We start from the raw sequence: 19,587 nt of genomic DNA on the forward strand, positions 1-19,587 counted from the left end.
TAATTTCACTTAGCATGTAAACAATACAGTTTCATTTCCTGCCATTCATACGCCTATATATCTATTAGACTTTATTGTTTTCATGGCCCTGAAAATGGATTCGATTCGATTAAGCGAGCAAACTTCCCCATTTTTCATTTGTATTGACGTTTGAAAAAAATCACACTGAGAGATACATAGCTGTACAAGATATCAATCATTTTGCATTCAATATATCTGTCTTTACGGTTGTGCTGTCAGTTTTCTTCCAATTCTCATGATTCTTCATTGTGAAAACATCAAATTCTCTATAACGGTTCGGCATCGATCTGTTGGGACATGCACGTTGATTTGCGGTCTCCATGTAGTCACGTAGCTTGTGACCATGTTTTAATTGATCTAAAGACGGATTTTATACAATGGCAATGGCTGCTGAAGTAGCAGAGCTAAACACATTTGAACACGTTGTGGATTCATCTGACTTTGCGAATGCTTCACGCTTTGATCCTGACTTTAACGGGAAAATTTGGAACAGTGACCCGATCCCCTGGAACGGATGGTGGGTACTCCTGCTGCTGGCGATCTTAGGTATCCTTGGTAACGCACTGGTATTGATGGTCCTCCTCCGCCCCAGACACAAACGCTCTTCCACTGATACCTTGATAGCAAATCTGGCCTTGGCGGACTTGATGACATGTCTCGCAGTTACCCCGCTTCCCATAGCGCATGCCGTCAAGACCGTCCCCGAAAGTTCTGCTGGATATATCTTCTGTACCTTTGTTCATATACCTTTCTTCTTGTTACTCTCTACGGTAGCGTCCATACTGACGCTGATGACGATCTCCATTGAGCGCTTTGTTGCCGTTGTGCATCCATACACCTTCGATCGCGCCTTCACTCCAAGGAAGACATTAACCATTATTGGCTCAATCTGGGCTTTCAGCATCGTTATAAACATCTACCACTTTCTCATAATCACGGCAAAAGATGGAGAATGCATCGTGAAGTTTCCTTCGGAGACCGTTCAGGTGGTCTTAGGGATTGCCATCTTCTTCTGTAGGTATTGTTTTCCTACGACAGTGATGGTGGTCTGTCACATCCTGACGATAAGGGAGCTACTCCGAAGGAACAAGCACATAGTTCGTTCGTCCTGGTGTCGAAGTTCTCGACGAACGCGCCTCGTCCGAGTCCGTCGTCGGGTGGTTGCAACCCTTTTCGCTATCATCGTCGTTTTCATCGTCTGCTGGACCCCCGATCAGCTGTTCTATCTCTTCAGCAACCTTGGTGTGATTGACAGGTCCTACATTTTCGAAGAGACACACCGCAACCTTCTTCTTCTTGGCTTCATCACCTCGATATCCAATATCATCATCTACGCAGCGATGAATCCCAAATTCCGCCAGGCCGTGCGGAACATGTTTCAGGGGTTCGGTGAGGCCTGCCATCATGGATTGTGTTACCAGATATATGAACATGTGACGAGAAAAGGAGCTTGACATCGAACGTCACCATAAGGAGCTGAAGAACTCCGACTCTTCAACATCTTTTAAAGGCCCACTGCACTACTTGTAGCTACTTGCGCCCTCTATATAACAAACAATGCCTAATCGGTGACCATTGGTCCCCCATGATCCTCTTTTTCTTATGTTAACTGAGAGCTGAGTTGATGAGATAACCACATGTCCAGTGACCTTGCAGGGCAGTCTAATCCCTCCTGTAAACTATGGCAGATACGCTTTAAGAGCAACCTTAAATCCCATTTGTTTAATTTTGCGTTTTGAAGACAGACATTTATTCATTCTTTCATTTTTGCATTTTCTTTCTTATGTAAATGTACACGCTTCTTAGTCATGATGTAATGTGTTCCCTAATATTTTGAAGCGCCTTGAGTATTTTATTAAAATGGATAATGGCGCTATATAATTCTCATGTATTATTATAACGATCAAATATGGCTGCTCGTAGAATCCAAAGTCGTGAAGGCTGTGGTGTATTCAAACCCCGGCACGGCACTTATGTTCTAATTGAGCAAGGCATTTTATCTATATTTTGTTGCTTCTCTCCACCCAGTTGTTAAAATTGCCTGAAAAATAGACACCTGCATGACTGGAATACTCACTGGTAAAATGGAGAGTGTGTACTGCAACGGTGCAGAATCGTAAACGAATCCAGTGAAGAGGTGATAATATTTCAGGAGCTATAGTAGGTCACGCGAGTACAGTGTCATCGTCGTCATCATCGTTTCATCAGCTTCTCTCTCATCATCATTATCGCCATCATCAACTTTCTTCCCTATCCTCCTCATCATCGTCGTTATCGTCATCATCATCTCCATATACCACCATCACCATCACCTAACCCATCACCACCACTGCGTATACCACCACACCGCCACCACCACCACCATCATCATTTAAAAAAACCACTACCACCAATATCATAATCACTATTACCACCACCATCATCCGCACCATCACCACGATCACCAACACCACCACCACCACAATCATCTTCATCATCATCATCTTCATCATCATCATCACCACCACCACCATAATCATCTTCATCATCATCATCATCACCACCACCACCACCATAATCATTTTCATCATCATCATCACAACCACCACCTTCGCCATCATGTAGATATATATATATATATATATCAGGATATGACGGAAAGAACATCTTGCAAATACGATGCCATTCTGTAAGCAATATTACATCATAATAATAGCCATGGGGTCAAGTATCTTTCATCTGCGATGAGAAGGTCATGAACTTTACCTGTAGTTAGTTTTATCGTATTGGTTAAATAAATAATGTACTGTGGTGAGCTAGGCTCCACTAATAGGATTTGTATTCGATTTTGACAAGTGCATGTAACACCAATCCAATTATAAAGAAGGAAATGTTTTACTAAAAAAAAGCTTAAAGCTCTTAGCCGAGTTCAATTTCCAGGCTTTTAGGCATTTTTACAGGATGTAACTGTGTTGTCATTAAAAGTCATATCTTACGAACCTGAAATGGCTGGATATAGCAACAGCTATACAAAAGACGGCCTCCTTGGAACATGGTTATGCAAGAAGTGTACACTCTCTGTATTTCCTTCTTTATATAATTTTCTTTTCTTGATTTCTTCTATTAAAATATAATCACTTGTAGTTCTCTTCTGTCACTTTGTTTTCATATCTTTCTCTCTCTCTTTCACTTCTCACTACTGTCTATACATTGTAATTAGCCCCTCTTTATTTCTTTCCTACTCTCCACCCCCCCCCCCCCCCCTCTCTCTCTCTCTCTCTCTCTCTCTCTTTCTCCTCTCTCTCTCATCTCTTTTCCCCATCTCCCGACACTTCCTCAAATGAATCAATATGAAATGAAAAATCAAACTAGAACTGCAATTTCACAATTTTTAATTTAAACACAGTACTATATATTGCAAAGTACAAAACAGGATGGGTTTCAATTCTCACAAAAACGTGACAAAGAAAAAACATGGGAATCACATGATTTTTGACAATGATTAGCTAGGATTGGACATGGTCTGTGATATGATCTATGGTGTCCTCGAAACACTCATGAAAGTTGGAAGAACTTACTTGGTAGACATGAAGAGAATATAAAATAGACATGTTTAGAGCACACTGTAGCGATGTACCTTTTGTATGTCTCTGAAGAAGAAGAAAAAAAACGCTTGAGAGTTATTTATACATGAAATTTCCTAAAAAGGAGGTAAACAATGTTTTCCACGAAAAAAAAAGGATCAAGCACTTAGGTTTTTCCCTGCTCAATGAGCCTTCTCTTGGCGTCTTTTCAAATTCCATTTCTCTTCTTTAATACATGAGATGCCAATTTATATTTCATAAAAGCATGTCCGGATGTTCTATTTTGTGCGCGTCAGCAATTTCTGAATAGCTTTTGTCATCGGATTGATTTAAAAGGGGGGACGGAAAACAGGACATGTGCTAGAAAGGTGAAAGTGAAATGTCATGTTACTTGTTATGAAACACTAATGGATATGCCCTATTCATAGAATAATGATGTACAATAGCTCGCTTGCACAGATCGTACATGTTGTTTAGCTGCCCGCAAAAACGCCATAAGAGCGAAGTCTTTTCAATGGCTGTAAAGGCCTACTTGCGGGGCAGACGACAATGTACATGTTTAACTGATAACAGATCAATTTCGCCTCTAGATGTACAGGAATAAAAAAATCCAAACTTCGAGTAGTCATGTAAGGGATCACTTTCAAGTGGAAATACATGCTCAGAATAGTGCAATTCACTCTCAAAAGAGTAATTCAAACTACTAGTTTGGAGTGGCCGTATTCCACAATGATTTGGAGCGGTCTCACAGCCTCCAAATGAAGTGGTCTCTAGTATGACTCCTAAGAGAGTGGATTTCCACTCTTTTGCATTATTAAGAGAGTGGATAGATTTATATAAAAGAACAATTATTTTGTGACTAGAAGTTAACACTGTTTAAACTGGTAAAACAAAAACTTATCTAGATAAACAATGATCTTGAATTATTCTCTATTTATAAGGAGTTTGAATGCCATTATTGTATTATGATTAAACTGATTGATTTCATGTAGAATGATTATGCATAGATTTTAACTTGTTTTTCATTATTTCTCATGATTATAACAGCTGTGTACATCTAGTACTTTGCATATATTCACACAAAACACCTCTGCACAGTGATTAAACTAATCGTAAATCATTGTAGACAGTACTGCAGTTTTTCATTAGTTATGAAAAATTTCATGGTATAGCAATTGTAAAGTACTTTGCATGAATTCACACAAACCTAAAGCGAAGTGATTTAACGAATCGTGAATGATTGTTAGCAGTACTGCAGATTTCAAATTAGTTATGAAAATAAGTTTGAAATAGTAAATGACATTATCTACAACGACAAAAGTAAACATATTCAGCTATTATACACACATTAATACAGAACTTTGCCTGATACATGAAAGGTAGTTATGACCATGTGAATTATGAATGGTCAAAAGTACGCTCCATGCAAAGCCAGGATTCTAATCCAACCCACTGTACAAATCTCATTATGTTGATGTTTGGTAGGAGTAAATCTTCTTGTTTGTAACTTTTAAAGCTTTTCAAAGCATCAATGCAGAGATGATGCTTTTCATTAGCATCTCACACAAGCAAAGTACAAAAATCAAACTGAAAAAGAAGAAAATTACTTCTAGTAATTAATTTCCAAAAAGGAGAGTTCAGAACCAGAAGGGTGTTATCTCAGTATAAAAGTATTTGAGTTAATGCCCTTTTGGCTCATTAAAAAAAAAAATCAATCAAATCTACTTTACCATGTTCTTTTGCTTTGCAATAAAAGAAAGTGAGGTATGAAATGAAATATAAGACCCCTCCAATAGATATTGATTTTAAACAATTAATTCCACCTGTGCAAGTGTACATTTTTTTATAAAAAGAATGTTCTACAGATATTTTTAGCTAAGCTATACTACACATGTACAGTGGGTAGGATTAGCACAAGATAGTCATGCAAACAATATAAAAAGCCTTACAAATAAATTAGAGTATATGGTAGTACAGTACAATGCATTTATAACGATCATTTACAAAACTTGTGTAATTAAGAAAACAGATCTTTTTTTCAACTTAGGTATAGTTGATTGAAAAAAAGAGTACTATTTAGACTTAAAGCACATGTGAAGAATTTCAGACTAGTTCTAACAGATTACATACTTTTCTCACATTAAATACAGTCAAACCTGTCTACTAAGGCCATGCAGTGGAAGCAGAAGTAGCCACTATAGACAGGTGGCCTCCCTAGACAGATTCTATACATTTCTTCCTTGAGGGAGACAATATAGCTGACCACTATAGACAGGTCGTCTTTATATAGACGTGGCCATTATCACAGGTTTGACTGTATCTAAAATATTTTTATAATCGGTCAGTATAAGGTGGCTACAGATATCTTTGCTTTTCACAATATTTGTCTCATTTCGATTACACAATACAATATACAGTTGGACACTTGTTCAAAGTTCATAAATACATGAAGAAAAAAAGAGTAATAAGAAACCACAAAATGAACAACGTCCTTAGAAAACTGTTGGACATAGGATATACATGTATAAATATATATATCTAAAAAACAATGTTTTGGTTTCTGTTGTGAAATTACATTGTTCCTGGGCACGTACATATATGACAGGGATACTAGTTTAAAGGGATTTATAACAATTACAATATGAAATTTCGATTTGAAAATTAAAAAATAATGTAAAACACTCCAGTCCAATTCTTGGATGAAAATAAATTGTGATTACTCAGAGAGGGATAAAATATCAAAACCATGCAAAATAGCAATCTGTTAACAAAACATTCAAAGAATTGTAAAAAAGAAATCTACAAGAGGAAGAGAATTAAAAAAGGTTAACATATACAAGGCAAGCTAGAATAGTTCTGTGTTTGAACTAATATTGCTATAGTGCTATATCTCATCAAAGAGTATAGATCAAATAATCATGTTCCAATTCCAAGAAATAATTATTTGTGTACCACCACCATCAACAAATTGTATCACTTAAACACTTAACATTTTTGCGCTCTGTATGTATGGTACAAAAAGAAAGTGCCCTAAATAAAGAACATCAACAAAAAAAATCTTATCCTTTGTAAAAACTGTCCTACACTTCACGAAAGAGAGCACATCAACAGCTAGTAATAATGATAACAAATGCAAAAGCAGAATTTTTGTTTTCTCATCCATACGAAATAGCACCAACTTTAAACATATTTGTACAGGTTTAACAATTAAGGTAAAACCAGAAATACTTGAAGCATGAAACTTTTGCGCATTGCAGAAATTCACAGTATGAAACTTTTGTGAAACCTTTACTAATTACTTCAACTTACCTCTAAAAGAAGAAGAAAAAAAGTAAAAATGGGAAAGCATATGCACTGACAAAAAGTAACAAAGTTACTGATACACAAATTGTTTTTCTATTAATATTTACATGTACAATGCTTCACGATTTTTGCAGAAGGACTATATAGAGTTGTCAAGGGTAAATAAAAAATAAAATAAGGGATTCAAAACAGCAATATTCATGCTTTCAAAAAAACAATCAATAGATTATCTAATATTTACAATTTCTATAAAATGATTCAATTTATTCAATTTTTCAATTTTCTTAGAGAATAAATTGATTTTCAAAAAATTCAGAGTTAAAAGATTTGTTATAAATCATACTATATAAAAAAAAAAAAAAGGAAAATGACGTAATAGTTAAAATGAATAAATAAGATTATCAAATTCTTCCAAGAAAAGACAGCTCACAAAAACCTGATTGACGTAGAGCGAACGGTTGTTATAATTTATCCTTGAATCGCAATTTAAAGGTAGTCTCAACCATTTGCACACTGCACCAATCAAAGATTAACTAGACGTGCACACTCTAGATGTGAGAATCTAACACCAGGACCCCATTTCATAAAACTTGTTATCAATAACAAATGCTGAATATCTATGACAAATTTGCTCTTAGCCAATCAAATGCCATGATTTCAGTAGCTTATAACAGTTACTGTGACTTGTTATTGGTATCAATTTTGATGAAACAGGGCCCCTAACTTTTGTCAAGACCCTTGAAAATTTAAAGAAAACGAAGATGATGTAACATCAGTTCCTCGAGTCCATTATTAGGAGCATGATCTCGAATACATGTGGGACGATTATATCGTCCACAACTGTAATGCATTTTGTGAATAATAATTGAAAATCCTTGCCTAACATGTTTTGGCTGTGGCTTTATTGCTCAGCGATCATTGTGCATTATATATTTTGACACATCTTAAGTCGAGCAAGGCAATTTGTGCTTCACTTCAAATACAGGTATCTTTTTTTAACAAAATGCTTATCTCATGATTTCGTGTTACAATGTTCTAGCAAGTATGTGAAAAAATCAGACTATTTTCTTTCTCTTTTTCTTTTGTAGCCCCTTTCATGGATTGCAAATGTCTGAAACAACCCTTAAAGAGCCATCCTACATATTTTGTTTGCGCATACTGACTACTCGTTTTGCTTTAGACTCATTTATTCATCATCATGAGACTCCATGACAAGGTGATGCTAAATACTTGGGGCAAACCCAATTCTATTGTCAACATCCATACTTTTTAATCCCTTCAATATACTTCTTTTGCTGTAGTTATATTTCATATCTATTTAATATCTAATGCGATTGTACATTTTTGCAAACCTATATCTACATCTCAATCAACAGTCTATTAGCAAAGATCTTTAGCCAGATGAAGGCTGAGAAAGCAGAAAATTGAAAGGGATTAGACTGCAAAATCTCACCTACAATAAAACCTGAAACCCAGATTTTTCACATTCATAAAGGAAACATTGACCTGTACATGTCACCTTCTCTCATTCATATTTTAGCACCTATTCAACATAAGGCTATGCAAGAAACGACATTGTGGTGAAATCTACAAATGTAAATTGCAAATGCTATTACATATTATCTGTTCCCTAGAGTACTGTACATTGAACGTACTGTTGCTTGAGCTTTAGTAATACATGTCATCGTAGTAAGCGGTCTTCTCTGTCTTTGCCTTGCCAGAGGCTTGCTGCTGTGTCACTGTGGCATACTTGTATCCTGTCTTGCGTTCAAAGAATCCGCACTGTAAGGATAGATCACAAAGAGAAAGAGTATTAGCCCCAAATCTAGTGATTTTTCATGACGTATGTCCAAGAGGTTAAAAACCCAACCTAGGAGCGAGGAAAAAAAATGAAATTCCCCATGCAAATTGACGAGCTACCATTAGTTTATAATTGTACACTTGTTTTTAAAATGCAATGTATATCCTTGTGCAATTCAGTATATTTAACTGCGATGCATGATTAAAATAATACCATACCAAAGATGCACGTAATAAGACTTACCATATCCTATATATTAAACCCATCACCAAAGCCAAACAATATATAAGTGTTCTTGAGTTGGTTAAGCAAGTGTTGTCACTTTATCAAACTGCAATACATACATCGTTCCGATAAGAAATGTAATGTAGAAATAGCAAACATTTGTGTAATTTGGAAGGAACCAATCTTATACCCCTTTTCTGAATTATCTTTGGATTTAGATGTAGCCTAGACCTGTTACTTTTATATTATTAGAATTATGATCTAAAAGGTCCTTATCCTCAAAAAAATGTTATGGACTTAAACTATATTTTAATGCAAAATAAATCTTCCAAGAAATACTCCAGGCAAAAGATATATATCAAAGTTACAAGTATTTCAAAACTATCACCTCCATTTAAATGCAAAATCAAATCAAAATATTCTACATCTAGGAAACCATATCGTACAAGAAAATGTATTAATAACACATTTCAAGAAAATACACCAAAATTGTTGAAATCAAATCATAAGACCAAACTTTTTGCTGAAGCATGCAGACCAGTTTAAAGAAAGAAATAAGGAAGTATTGTATCAACCAAATAGAAGTAATGATACAAGTTTCACCAAAAAATAGAAGTAGAAACCAAAAGTTGAGAAAAAGCTCAATGAAAAAGCAACGGATGTAAACCACTTTAGGAATTCAAGCAAAGCTAAAAGCCATATCCTATCAGCTATAAGATTACATGAATTTCATAAAGATTCAGACTTTCAGGTATAAAGTCTTTCTTCAATGATAAAACATAACACTATATTCCTAACATCGTGACAATGGGGATTCCCACCATCATTTATTTCTGGTAGAACATTAAACTGTAGAGTAGCCTCTTTCAAGTCTTCCACAATAGCTTACGTACGTCCGGTTATTCCTGAAATATTTTACTCGGTGACTGATAATGCCTATATTACTATTCTTGGTAAAAAATACAATAATCAATTGAAATTCGTTCTATAAAGAAATTACCATCCAATATCAAATAGCAGTGTACCTCTAATTGACCAAATATTAAGAAAGACAAAGGCAATTAATGAAATGATAAGGGAATAATTGTTATGAATATTAGGGGTGCGGACTTAGAAATTGGTTGCCGATGTGCCCTGGGCACCTCAGTTTTATGGTCAGGCCTTGCATTAAAGGCTTCGTTTAACAATGTTTAATCTGAGATGCACGGCCCTACGTGTTATCAGTGTCTGTGATATGGTGTAATATTGAAGCCCTAAAAAAAATTGTGCTTAAAAATGATCAAGAAGTGCCTCAAAAAAGTAAAAATCTTTGAGTGATCGTTTTTACCATACAAGTTTTTCCCAATAGACTGTAGTGTTATGAAAACCTTTAGGAAAACGCAAAATTTGATTTTGATTTCCAATCATAAATATCCTGATAATCAGACAGGCAATCGGCTTGTAAAAGTCATGGGGTTCCTGACTGACCTAAAGGTTTTATAATTATCATTGCAGCATGAGCTAAATCCAGGATTTTGTTTCAGAATCTGAGACAAAGCTACCTGATTCCTTTAAGAGGAAAGGACTAGATAGTAACAATTATAGTATGATATTATAGTATCAATTGTTATGTGGTAATGATAAAAGGCTGAAGATATCTCTATATTATTCATGTTTCTATTATCTGGAAAAGAACATTAATGACAATAAAATGTATCTTTCTTTCAATTTTCATGTGGTGAATGGATTTAAATGCATCTTTCTTGAAGAACTGTATAACTTGGATGATCTATGTATATTACTGGAGATTACGTTGACAGGAACCACCTAATATGAGGGCTCTGCTAGGCCTAGATGCAGTCCACAAACCAGACAAACCTTAAAGCCCCACTGCATTACTTATAGCAACTTGGGCCCTCTATATAGCAAACAATGCCTAATCGGTGCCTGTTTGGTCCCCCATGATCCCCTTTTTCTTATGTTGAGAGCTGATTTGATTAGAACATCACCTGTCAGTGACCTTGCAGGGAGGTCTAATCCCTTGGCCAAAGTAGTTCAGAAAGGCTTTAATATCAAGGTATTTTTATTTTAATCCAAAAGAGATAATTTGCCCTAAAGGGACGCAGAAATCAAGCCCAACAAGCCATTCCTTACATGCTTGCAATTGATGAAAGAAGTTTTCATAAATTAATTTTTTAAATATCGGTAATACAAAATTGAAGAACAGAGAGAGAAATGGAATGGGAGACAAACTGACAGAGTAAGATACATAGAGAAGGAGAGAGAGAAAGAGAGAGAGAGAGAAAGAGAGAGAGAGAGAGAAAGAGAGAGAGAGAGAGAGAGAAAGAGAGAGAGAGAGAGAAAGAGATAGAGAGAAAGAGAGAGAGAGAAAGAGAGAGAGAGAGAATGGGGAAGAGCGAGAGAAAAAGAGAGAGAGAGATAGAAAGAGAGAGATATATAAATATATATATAGAGAGAGCAAGCAGTAATATGATATACAGCATATTGTACAGGAAAAGACAATATGAGATCAAAACAAGGATCCAAATTAATAAATAATGATGTACGCAGAAAAACAGAAGCAAAAATTTTTGTTTTCCAGCTTTATGAAAATGCACTTTGTTTTTCACCTCAGCCTATCAATTGTTAAAATGTTAACAATATTCAATTTTAATCAGGCATTTTCCTAGTACCTGATTATCTCTCATTTAATTGTCACTGCAAACAAAATTCCCATTGAGCATATTAAACCTGGTGTAAACAACATTTAAATTCCTTACATTAAGAAAATCAAGTTGTCCACACAGAACTGTATACGAGGGACTAACAAGTTTACATTTTTACAATGTGGTACGTGAAACTACACAAGACATCCCTTTCATTGAGGGAATGTATTACGTACTTATTCCAAAATTCCTGTGCGTAAATCAGACTTTGAGGATAATGGAACTGTCGGCAAAATAGTAATGTGTTTGTGTAATTTGGAAGATGTGTAAAATCACAAATGGTGCACGTGTCTATGTACTTTCAAAGTGTGTGAAAGCACAAAGTGTACGATGTGTTGTGTAGATTGAAGATAACGTAAAAGGTAAAAGATGAAAATGTGCTTTAAAATTCTTAAATTGGCAACACATTGCAAGATTTGAAATCATTGTTCTTCAATCAAAATTTCTCATTTTTTCAACTATCACAACATTCTCGCCCATGTATATTGTTTTCAGAGACATTTCATTTTAACACAAAAAGAAACCTATCATTGTTGCCAATTTGAAGAATAATATGTGATCAATTCAACTTTTAAGAAAATCAATCCTGTCCTGAGAGGAATAAAAAATGTGTAAAGACACAATGTATGTGTTGGTGTAGTTTTAAAATGTTCAGGCACAAACAACGAGACATGTGTCTGTGCAAAGATATATACATTTTTTTACAATTGCACATCAAAATGTGTTCATTTCACGACAAAAAGAAGAAGTACAACTTATATATCAAAATACAGATACATGTATGAAGAAAGAAACTGAAAAATCATGAAGACAGGACTTCAGGAAAAGGAAATAGAAGAATAATTTTTTTTTTAAGGAGCAAGAAGGAAGGGGGAAAAGGAGCTTAGGTAAAGATGTATACCGGTGTACAGATAATGATTGGCAAAGAGTAAACAGGAGAGACAAAGAGAGAGAGAGAGGGAGAGGCTGAAGAAAAGATATAAAGAAGGGAAAGGTTTTTGGAAGAGAAATATACACACTTAACATCATTTGATATAATTCTACCACCAACGCACAAGTAGACATTACATATATCCCTCAAGTTTGAAACGGTATAACATTCAATATCAGAAAAAACGATTGCGACAGTCTCACGGTTATAAGTCACGCATAGACACAGGCACAGATAGTCACCACACCAAAGATTAAATGTTAATATAGAAACAAGATGCGTTAAAGGAGTTAAACTGTTCGTTACGCACTGGTCCACCTCCGCTCGTTCCCGGCCGCGCGAAAAATCCGCACTAGATGAGTAAAAAGATGGTGCGATAATGACAAATGCACCATGCCATGAAGATATATGGAGTTAGATGACCAACAAGGAAATATATACCAAATCATAATATACAGGTATGTTTTTAAAAAGTATGCAATAATTTGGGCATATCCACAATAAATGGCATATAACATAGCGCATGCTGTAACTTTAACCCCAATCTGTATATTAAACACAATCACCATTTTTGTTTTCTTGTATTTGTTTAATTACAATAGCCAAATATTATAATCATCAATATTTTGTTTTCTGCACAAAGTTTATGTTTGCAAAGGAACAAAATTTAATGTCATAACTTTTTCTGTTCCGCTACCAACGTTCTATGGAAATTGTACATGGTGATTTCCAACAGTGCATACAATGGTAAAGTTAAGTGTTACATGTATATACCTGTAATGATTTCCCTTTTTTTTTGCCCTCCCTGTAGGATCAACTTTAAAAGTAATTCATACTAATGTCATAATAAGTGCACATGACTTCAATTGTTTCAACCTATTATTGTGGATATGCTATCAAAGTTTGGTACTTTTACACATAAACACAGTCGCAGATGTTGTTTTTTATACCCTGTGCCGAGAGCCAGAAAGGAGTTAAATCTTATCCATTCATCAAGAGTTGATGCCGTTCAGGTTATCAACTGACAATAGTATCATGGGACGGAAATGAGTTTTATTTTCCAACCGCTAACATAAACATGTAAATTTCTTGTCCAACTGTTCATAAAAGGTTACATGTACAGTACATGTACTTCCTCAAGTACATGTACAATTTTCAGAGTCTTTTTTTCTCACCAATCTGAAATCTAACCATCCTATATCTTTGTATGTTTCTACAACATGTTCAATTTGTATTCTGGTTCATTGCAAGATATGCATACCCTTTTCCATATTCCAATGTATTATAAAAAGCCTGAATTGAACTGAATTTGCGACTGTGTTTATACTGCATTGTTAGAGAAGGAAAGGATTGATAATCTAGTCCCTACATGTATGTACAGTATACATTACATCTGCTGAGAGCCTGAAGGGCATTAACTCATTTGTATTAAAATGGATATGAATTAAAGATAAGCTTGAGTTCTGGTATGGTTATCGTATTTTGAGAGAAAATTGCTATGATTTATTCTAAATTGTTTATCCTGCAGTACATTGGTTGTTTAAACCAGTGAATTAATATCATACGCAATAAAACCTACGGGGCATCATCTACGATGAAAACTACAAACCATTTGCACATAGTGACCTGTGTTAGGCACATGGTGTCGGGCCTACTTGCCCGGATTTCCTTATCTTTCTATGTCAATTACGCAGCCACTATACATTTTCTATCAAAATTGTGTGGCCCATGTCATTTATTTGTAATCTTGAACCTTTAATGTGAGTTTTGTTGGATTGTTAGAGAATGTATTTTCTATATTTACCAGAACTCAAGATTAGCTTTAACTCCTTTATTTCAACACAAGAGGAAATTCCCTTCTTGCTTTAACCAAACCAAGATGTATCCATTTACCCCAGATATATTTCTGACAATTTAGGTCATGCAAATAAAGTTGCTGTTAAAATAATAGTAATGTTCATTAAACTTTACAGGTCTTGCATGTGTAATACAACCTTTAGAATAACCCAAAATCTGTTAAAATTTATTAATATAATCATAATGTTAACAGAGGAAGAACAATGAAATAGAAAATTGAAGTGGATATTAAATAGACATTTTCATAATTGGAATCATTGTAAAGGCAAACATTTTCATTGGTTTCTAAGCAATTTGTGTTTCGATCTTCAATGACTTCAAAAACATTGTACGATTGAAATTGAAGTGAAAGGAACTGTATTGAATCGAGTTGAAGTCAACTTTGAAAAATATTGATTAAATCAAAGTCAATTGACAAAATACATGTATGTTATCCAAAGATGACACTATTGAATTGCAAAGAATTAAGAGGTCCAATTACTCCATAATTTGCTAACAATGCAATGTTTCCAATTATGTAATTATTAAATGAAGACTAAAATTATTAAAAGATATATCTTAATGGTTGCAAGTTATATATATCTGTTAAAGCGATTAGGGAAATTGTCGATGTATTAAACGCTATTATAAATGCGGAATATTATTATTATTATTAATAATGATTATTTGATGAGAAGTAGATATATATGTGTATATAATGTAAGCTAAACTAATTTTGATAATAAGGTGACATCATTAGATGTAATGAACTATGTGAGAACTGCAATATGATTAAACAATGGTAAAATTGGAGAGAAAAAATATCTGATTGAAACAATACATGTGATCTAATGGGACATTAAATGCAGTCTGCATCTCACATGTGGATTGAATCAATGTAACATAATGATATGATATGAAATAAAACACTAGCACCGATGCTTGATTGCTATGCGTTAAAACCCCCAATCAAAGTATGAATATGTATATCAATGTTTGTGAAACTCAGTATATCCTAAAATCCCAATAAGCCATTTTCATAATGTAACTAAAAATATTACATACATGTACGTCTACATGTATGTGAGGTGCCTCAATACAAATGATTCTATTTACCTGTTACAAGTAAATGTATTTCAATAGTCAGAATGTGAATTGCATACTTTAGATGTGCTGCTGTATGTAGGACAAACATTATGGCTAGCCTTATCTAACAACATGTAATATATATGCAATTCGCATTCTGACTATTGAAATACATGTATTTGTAACAGTTGAATGGAATCATTCGTATCCAGGCACTTCACAGAGAAGTATGCATTCAATTTGGTTACAATACAATAATGGCCTATTGTTTCAATGGATGATGAAAACCTTACCTTCCATGGTGTCCTACATATGCATATTCATGTCTGGACTTCTCATTGTATCTAGAATTCCCTAAATGTTTCAAATCTTGGTCCCTCCTGTATCCTACACTGTATATATTCACATCCTCATCTACATTAATACATGCCTATTTATAACTGTTCCCAAAATGCATATGTACATTTGCATCTACTGTGCCCCCATGTATGTATATCCATGTTGGTACTTATGAGTGAATCTAGAAATCCTAATTTATTGTTTCATATCTTTGTCCTTACAAGATCCAACATCTGTATAACCATATCAATCCATAAGCGTAACCATGTGTATCCCTGTTTTCCCTTTTGTCCCTCTTGTGTCCCACATATGCATATCCATGTTCGTGAATCTCAGTAAACCTTAACACCCTAACTGTTTCAATTAATGATGATAGCCTTACCTTCCATAGGAGGAGGATGAGGAGGATGAGAAGGATGATGCCTCCAATGACGGCGAGGGCGATGATCCACCACTGGAGGGGCTTAGAGGGCGGTAGAGTCTTGATGTCTGGGGTGATCGTTAGCGAGAGCTGATCATAAGGAAAAGGTAATAATGATAATGATATTGATGGTATTCTGTTTTTGTATAGTGCATATCATAATGTGATACACGTGTAACGTCTTTACATGCTTCCAGCTCTGTTGCACAAAAATTAAATTGTTGGTAACTTTGCAAAAAATGGTAACTACCATTGAATCCTTGATTTTGATTGGCTGTTGAGCCCTGTTACCATGGTAGTTGCCATTGATGGCACAGTTACCATCAATGGTAAGTTTTACGTAAAGGGGCCCAGATGACTAGAGAATTCTTACCTCCATTTTAGCTCTGAAAACCAGGGCCGCATCGCACAAACTTACTATTTGATTATAACTTTACCATCAATATTAACTACCATGTTTGGTTCAACAATAAGGGATAGAGCAACGTCGATCTGGCGCTGCTCCGTGGCTGCCGGGCTCACGATCAATTGGGCAAAAAGAATTTCCATTTTCGGTTTAACTTAATAAAATTTGGAGTGGACTTTAGAAGATTATCATTATTATTATGGCAGCATCACTCAACTGCAAATCAATATTTCCATGAAAATTACCATTAATGGCAAAGTTACCATCAATTGTAAATTTTATACAACAGTACCCTCGTTCCTGCTTACTACACATGGGAAAAGAGTGTAAAAAAGGAGATTATACTCTTGTCAAAGCAGAGAAGTTCCCTAAATCCATGACATTTGCATCTCAAATAAAGTGGTAAAACCACAAGGCTAGAACATCTCAACTCTAGTAAAGGGAGAAATCGCCAATACTGATCCTTCCATTAAAATAATATAAGGGTATGAATTTTTTTTTTTTTAATCTGGTCATAAAGAAAATAAAACAGACGAGCAATTTTGGTAGATAAGGATTAAAAGAACCACTGGTACGCCAGGGACAGAAAAAAGTTAACCTAATAATTGTGGCAAATTATAACTGTCCAAATTACAATGGTTGTAAACATAAAATACTTTTTACAACAACAACAAATATTCAATATAAAAGTTAAAAGAACAATATTCCATATTCCATACTCAAATTTGTGTACGAGTCCATAAGAAATGAGGATATTTCTTTTCCTAGAAGACTCACGTTTTAACAAGCTGACTACCAGAAGATATACATATACAGTATAACAATCCATTTACACTCCTCTTGAACAATGTGAATCACTCACCCTGAATTTATCGTTGTCCTCCCTGGTCTGGGTGATATAGGGGGCGCTCTCTATCTCCACGTAGCCCTCGGTAATGATCTTCACCTTCCTGGCATTGATGTAATCCTAGAAACACAATGGTGACATCAGAAGGATAAAAAGGGTTTAGACTGTATTAACATGAATAATGAAGATAATTAATAACATGGTCTTATGGTTAGCTCCATCGGTATTAAAGAAGTGCATCGTGAGAGCCCTGTAATGATTCCACCAGGATAAGGTGCTCAAGGCATTCCTGGCATTGATGTAGTCCTAGAAATACAATGGCGACACAAGAAGAAAAGAAAGGGTTTTGACTGTAACAAAAATAATGATGATAATAACATGGTCTTATACATCCTGGCTTGCACAATTTGTATCAAAACAGCTCAGTAATCATTACAGCATGATAAGGTGCTCAATGCATTTCTGGCATTGATGTAATCCTGGCAACACAATGGTGACATAAGAAGAAAAAAAGTGTTTTGACTGTAACAAAATAATGATGATAATAACATGGTCTCATACATCATGGCTAGCCCCATCAGTATCTTAAAGGGAGTATGGCATGACGAGACTACGTGTCTTTCCCATGGCCTGACTCGGGGCCAATCGGGTATAATATGACTACAGACAATGCGACTGGAACAATCACGTGCAGGCACGCTGGCCATCTCGAGATTAAGCCGCTGACTACCGTTAATGAAGTCTTTTCGTTTATGTGCAGTTGTCCAAAAGAAGACGTAGATGGCGTTAACCAGCAGTTGCCAGGCTACACTTCCTTTAACAAGTTCTTACTAATAATAATGATAATAATCTGTTTTTTTATATAGCGTTCAATACACCATGATAAGGTCCTCAAGGAATATCTCCGCACCAAATACCCATTACATGTACTATGCCTAGGCAGAGAGGAACAAAAGGAGATTGTCTTGCCCATGGACATTAGTCGCAAAGAGCAATATCTATTGCTAATTGCTAACATTAGCACTTTCTAATTCCTTCATATTCATTGTGTGTTTAACATTGCCTAATAAATGACAGATAAATAAAACTCATGGAACTAATAATAATATTGGCATTTTAGAACCGCTCATATCATCAGACCTATATATGTATTTGAAACACATCATCATCTGAGGGGACAGATTTGTGAAAGGTTCATGAAAAAAAATTATTGAATAAACATGTAAATTTTCTAAACTGCCAACATATTTAAAATGGTCATGAATAATAATTGGTGAAAGTTCCAGTTTAAACATTAGATGGCCACATCTTTTTAACCCTTTCGCAACAATTGTTCTACATTCTGTGGTTTAGCTCAAAACCTGTTATTCACAGTCCTAAATAAATACCAGGTTAGATGTTGGGAATTTCAAAAAGGAAAACTTATTTTAAAATCCTTAAATTGGCAAAACATTGAGAAAATAAAATTCATATTTTTTGGATAAAATCTGGCCATTTAAAACCTTTTCAACAACATTCTTCCCCATGTTCTTTGTTTTCAGAGACATTGCATTTTGTTCAATCATTGTAGCGATAAAAGAAATATATTATTGTTGCCAATTTGAAGAACAATATGTGATTGACTAAGCCCTAAAACTAAATCCTGTCCTGAAAGGGTTAACTTGCATGACCTTCTTCTTGGTACACCCCACACAAACCCATGACAGGATGGGGTTAAATTCATATATTTGTTTTATTTATTGATTTTTTTAAGTATACTTGCCATACTATATTGTAAAACAGATCTGAGGAACTAACACTTCAACACGCTCTGCTTCTAGTTAGTTCCTCTTTTCTTGTGCTATTTCTATTACATTTGCATACATGCCAACATTTGAAAAGTCGAAATCTGTACACTATGTGCACGAAGCGCACATCACGAGCGCGAAGCGCGAAGTCCTTTTAGCCGGGGTCCAGGGCCCGCTTTAGGGCCCTGGAAGCTCTGGGTTTCCAGATGCTCTCTGGTGCAATCTGAGCCTATTTTAGGGACCATTTCTCCTAAAATTCAACCCAAGTTTATGGGTAATTTTTGTGTCATACCAAACAAAAAAGTGATTGAAGTGA

General features: G+C 35.1%; 2 protein-coding genes across 3 annotated transcripts in view; one reads left to right on the forward strand and one right to left on the reverse strand.

The window, feature by feature from the left end:
- Positions 1-1,475, forward strand: LOC115925855 (galanin receptor type 1-like). The gene has a single exon (XM_030989867.1). It carries the CDS (start codon positions 399-401, stop codon positions 1,473-1,475), a length of 1,077 nt encoding a protein of 358 aa, XP_030845727.1. The 5' UTR covers positions 1-398.
- A 1,900-nt stretch (positions 1,476-3,375) lies between these two features.
- The window catches only part of LOC590692 (integrin alpha-6), a 52,640-nt gene continuing 36,428 nt past the window's right edge, over positions 3,376-19,587 (reverse strand). The window contains exons 24-27 of one of the 2 annotated variants that reach the window (XM_030990667.1): positions 17,500-17,604; positions 16,193-16,321; positions 12,860-12,901; positions 3,376-8,669 (exon numbers count right to left, since the gene is read on the reverse strand). In XM_030990667.1, the coding sequence (XP_030846527.1) occupies positions 8,556-8,669; positions 12,860-12,901; positions 16,193-16,321; positions 17,500-17,604 (390 nt within the window). In that variant the 3' untranslated portion in view covers positions 3,376-8,555. The remainder of the gene's footprint in view (positions 8,670-12,859; positions 12,902-16,192; positions 16,322-17,499; positions 17,605-19,587) is intronic. The other variant, XM_030990668.1, reaches the window with a different exon arrangement.

The sequence above is a fragment of the Strongylocentrotus purpuratus genome, unplaced genomic scaffold, assembly GCF_000002235.5.
Source record: "Strongylocentrotus purpuratus isolate Spur 01 unplaced genomic scaffold, Spur_5.0 spur5_scaffold_19, whole genome shotgun sequence".
NCBI classification, from domain to species: Eukaryota; Metazoa; Echinodermata; class Echinoidea; order Camarodonta; family Strongylocentrotidae; genus Strongylocentrotus; species Strongylocentrotus purpuratus.

Bases quoted from the DNA above. Each gene is read 5' to 3' on its own strand.
- LOC115925855 (XM_030989867.1), top strand. From the start codon at position 399: ATGGCAATGGCTGCTGAAGTAGCAGAGCTAAACACATTTGAACACGTT.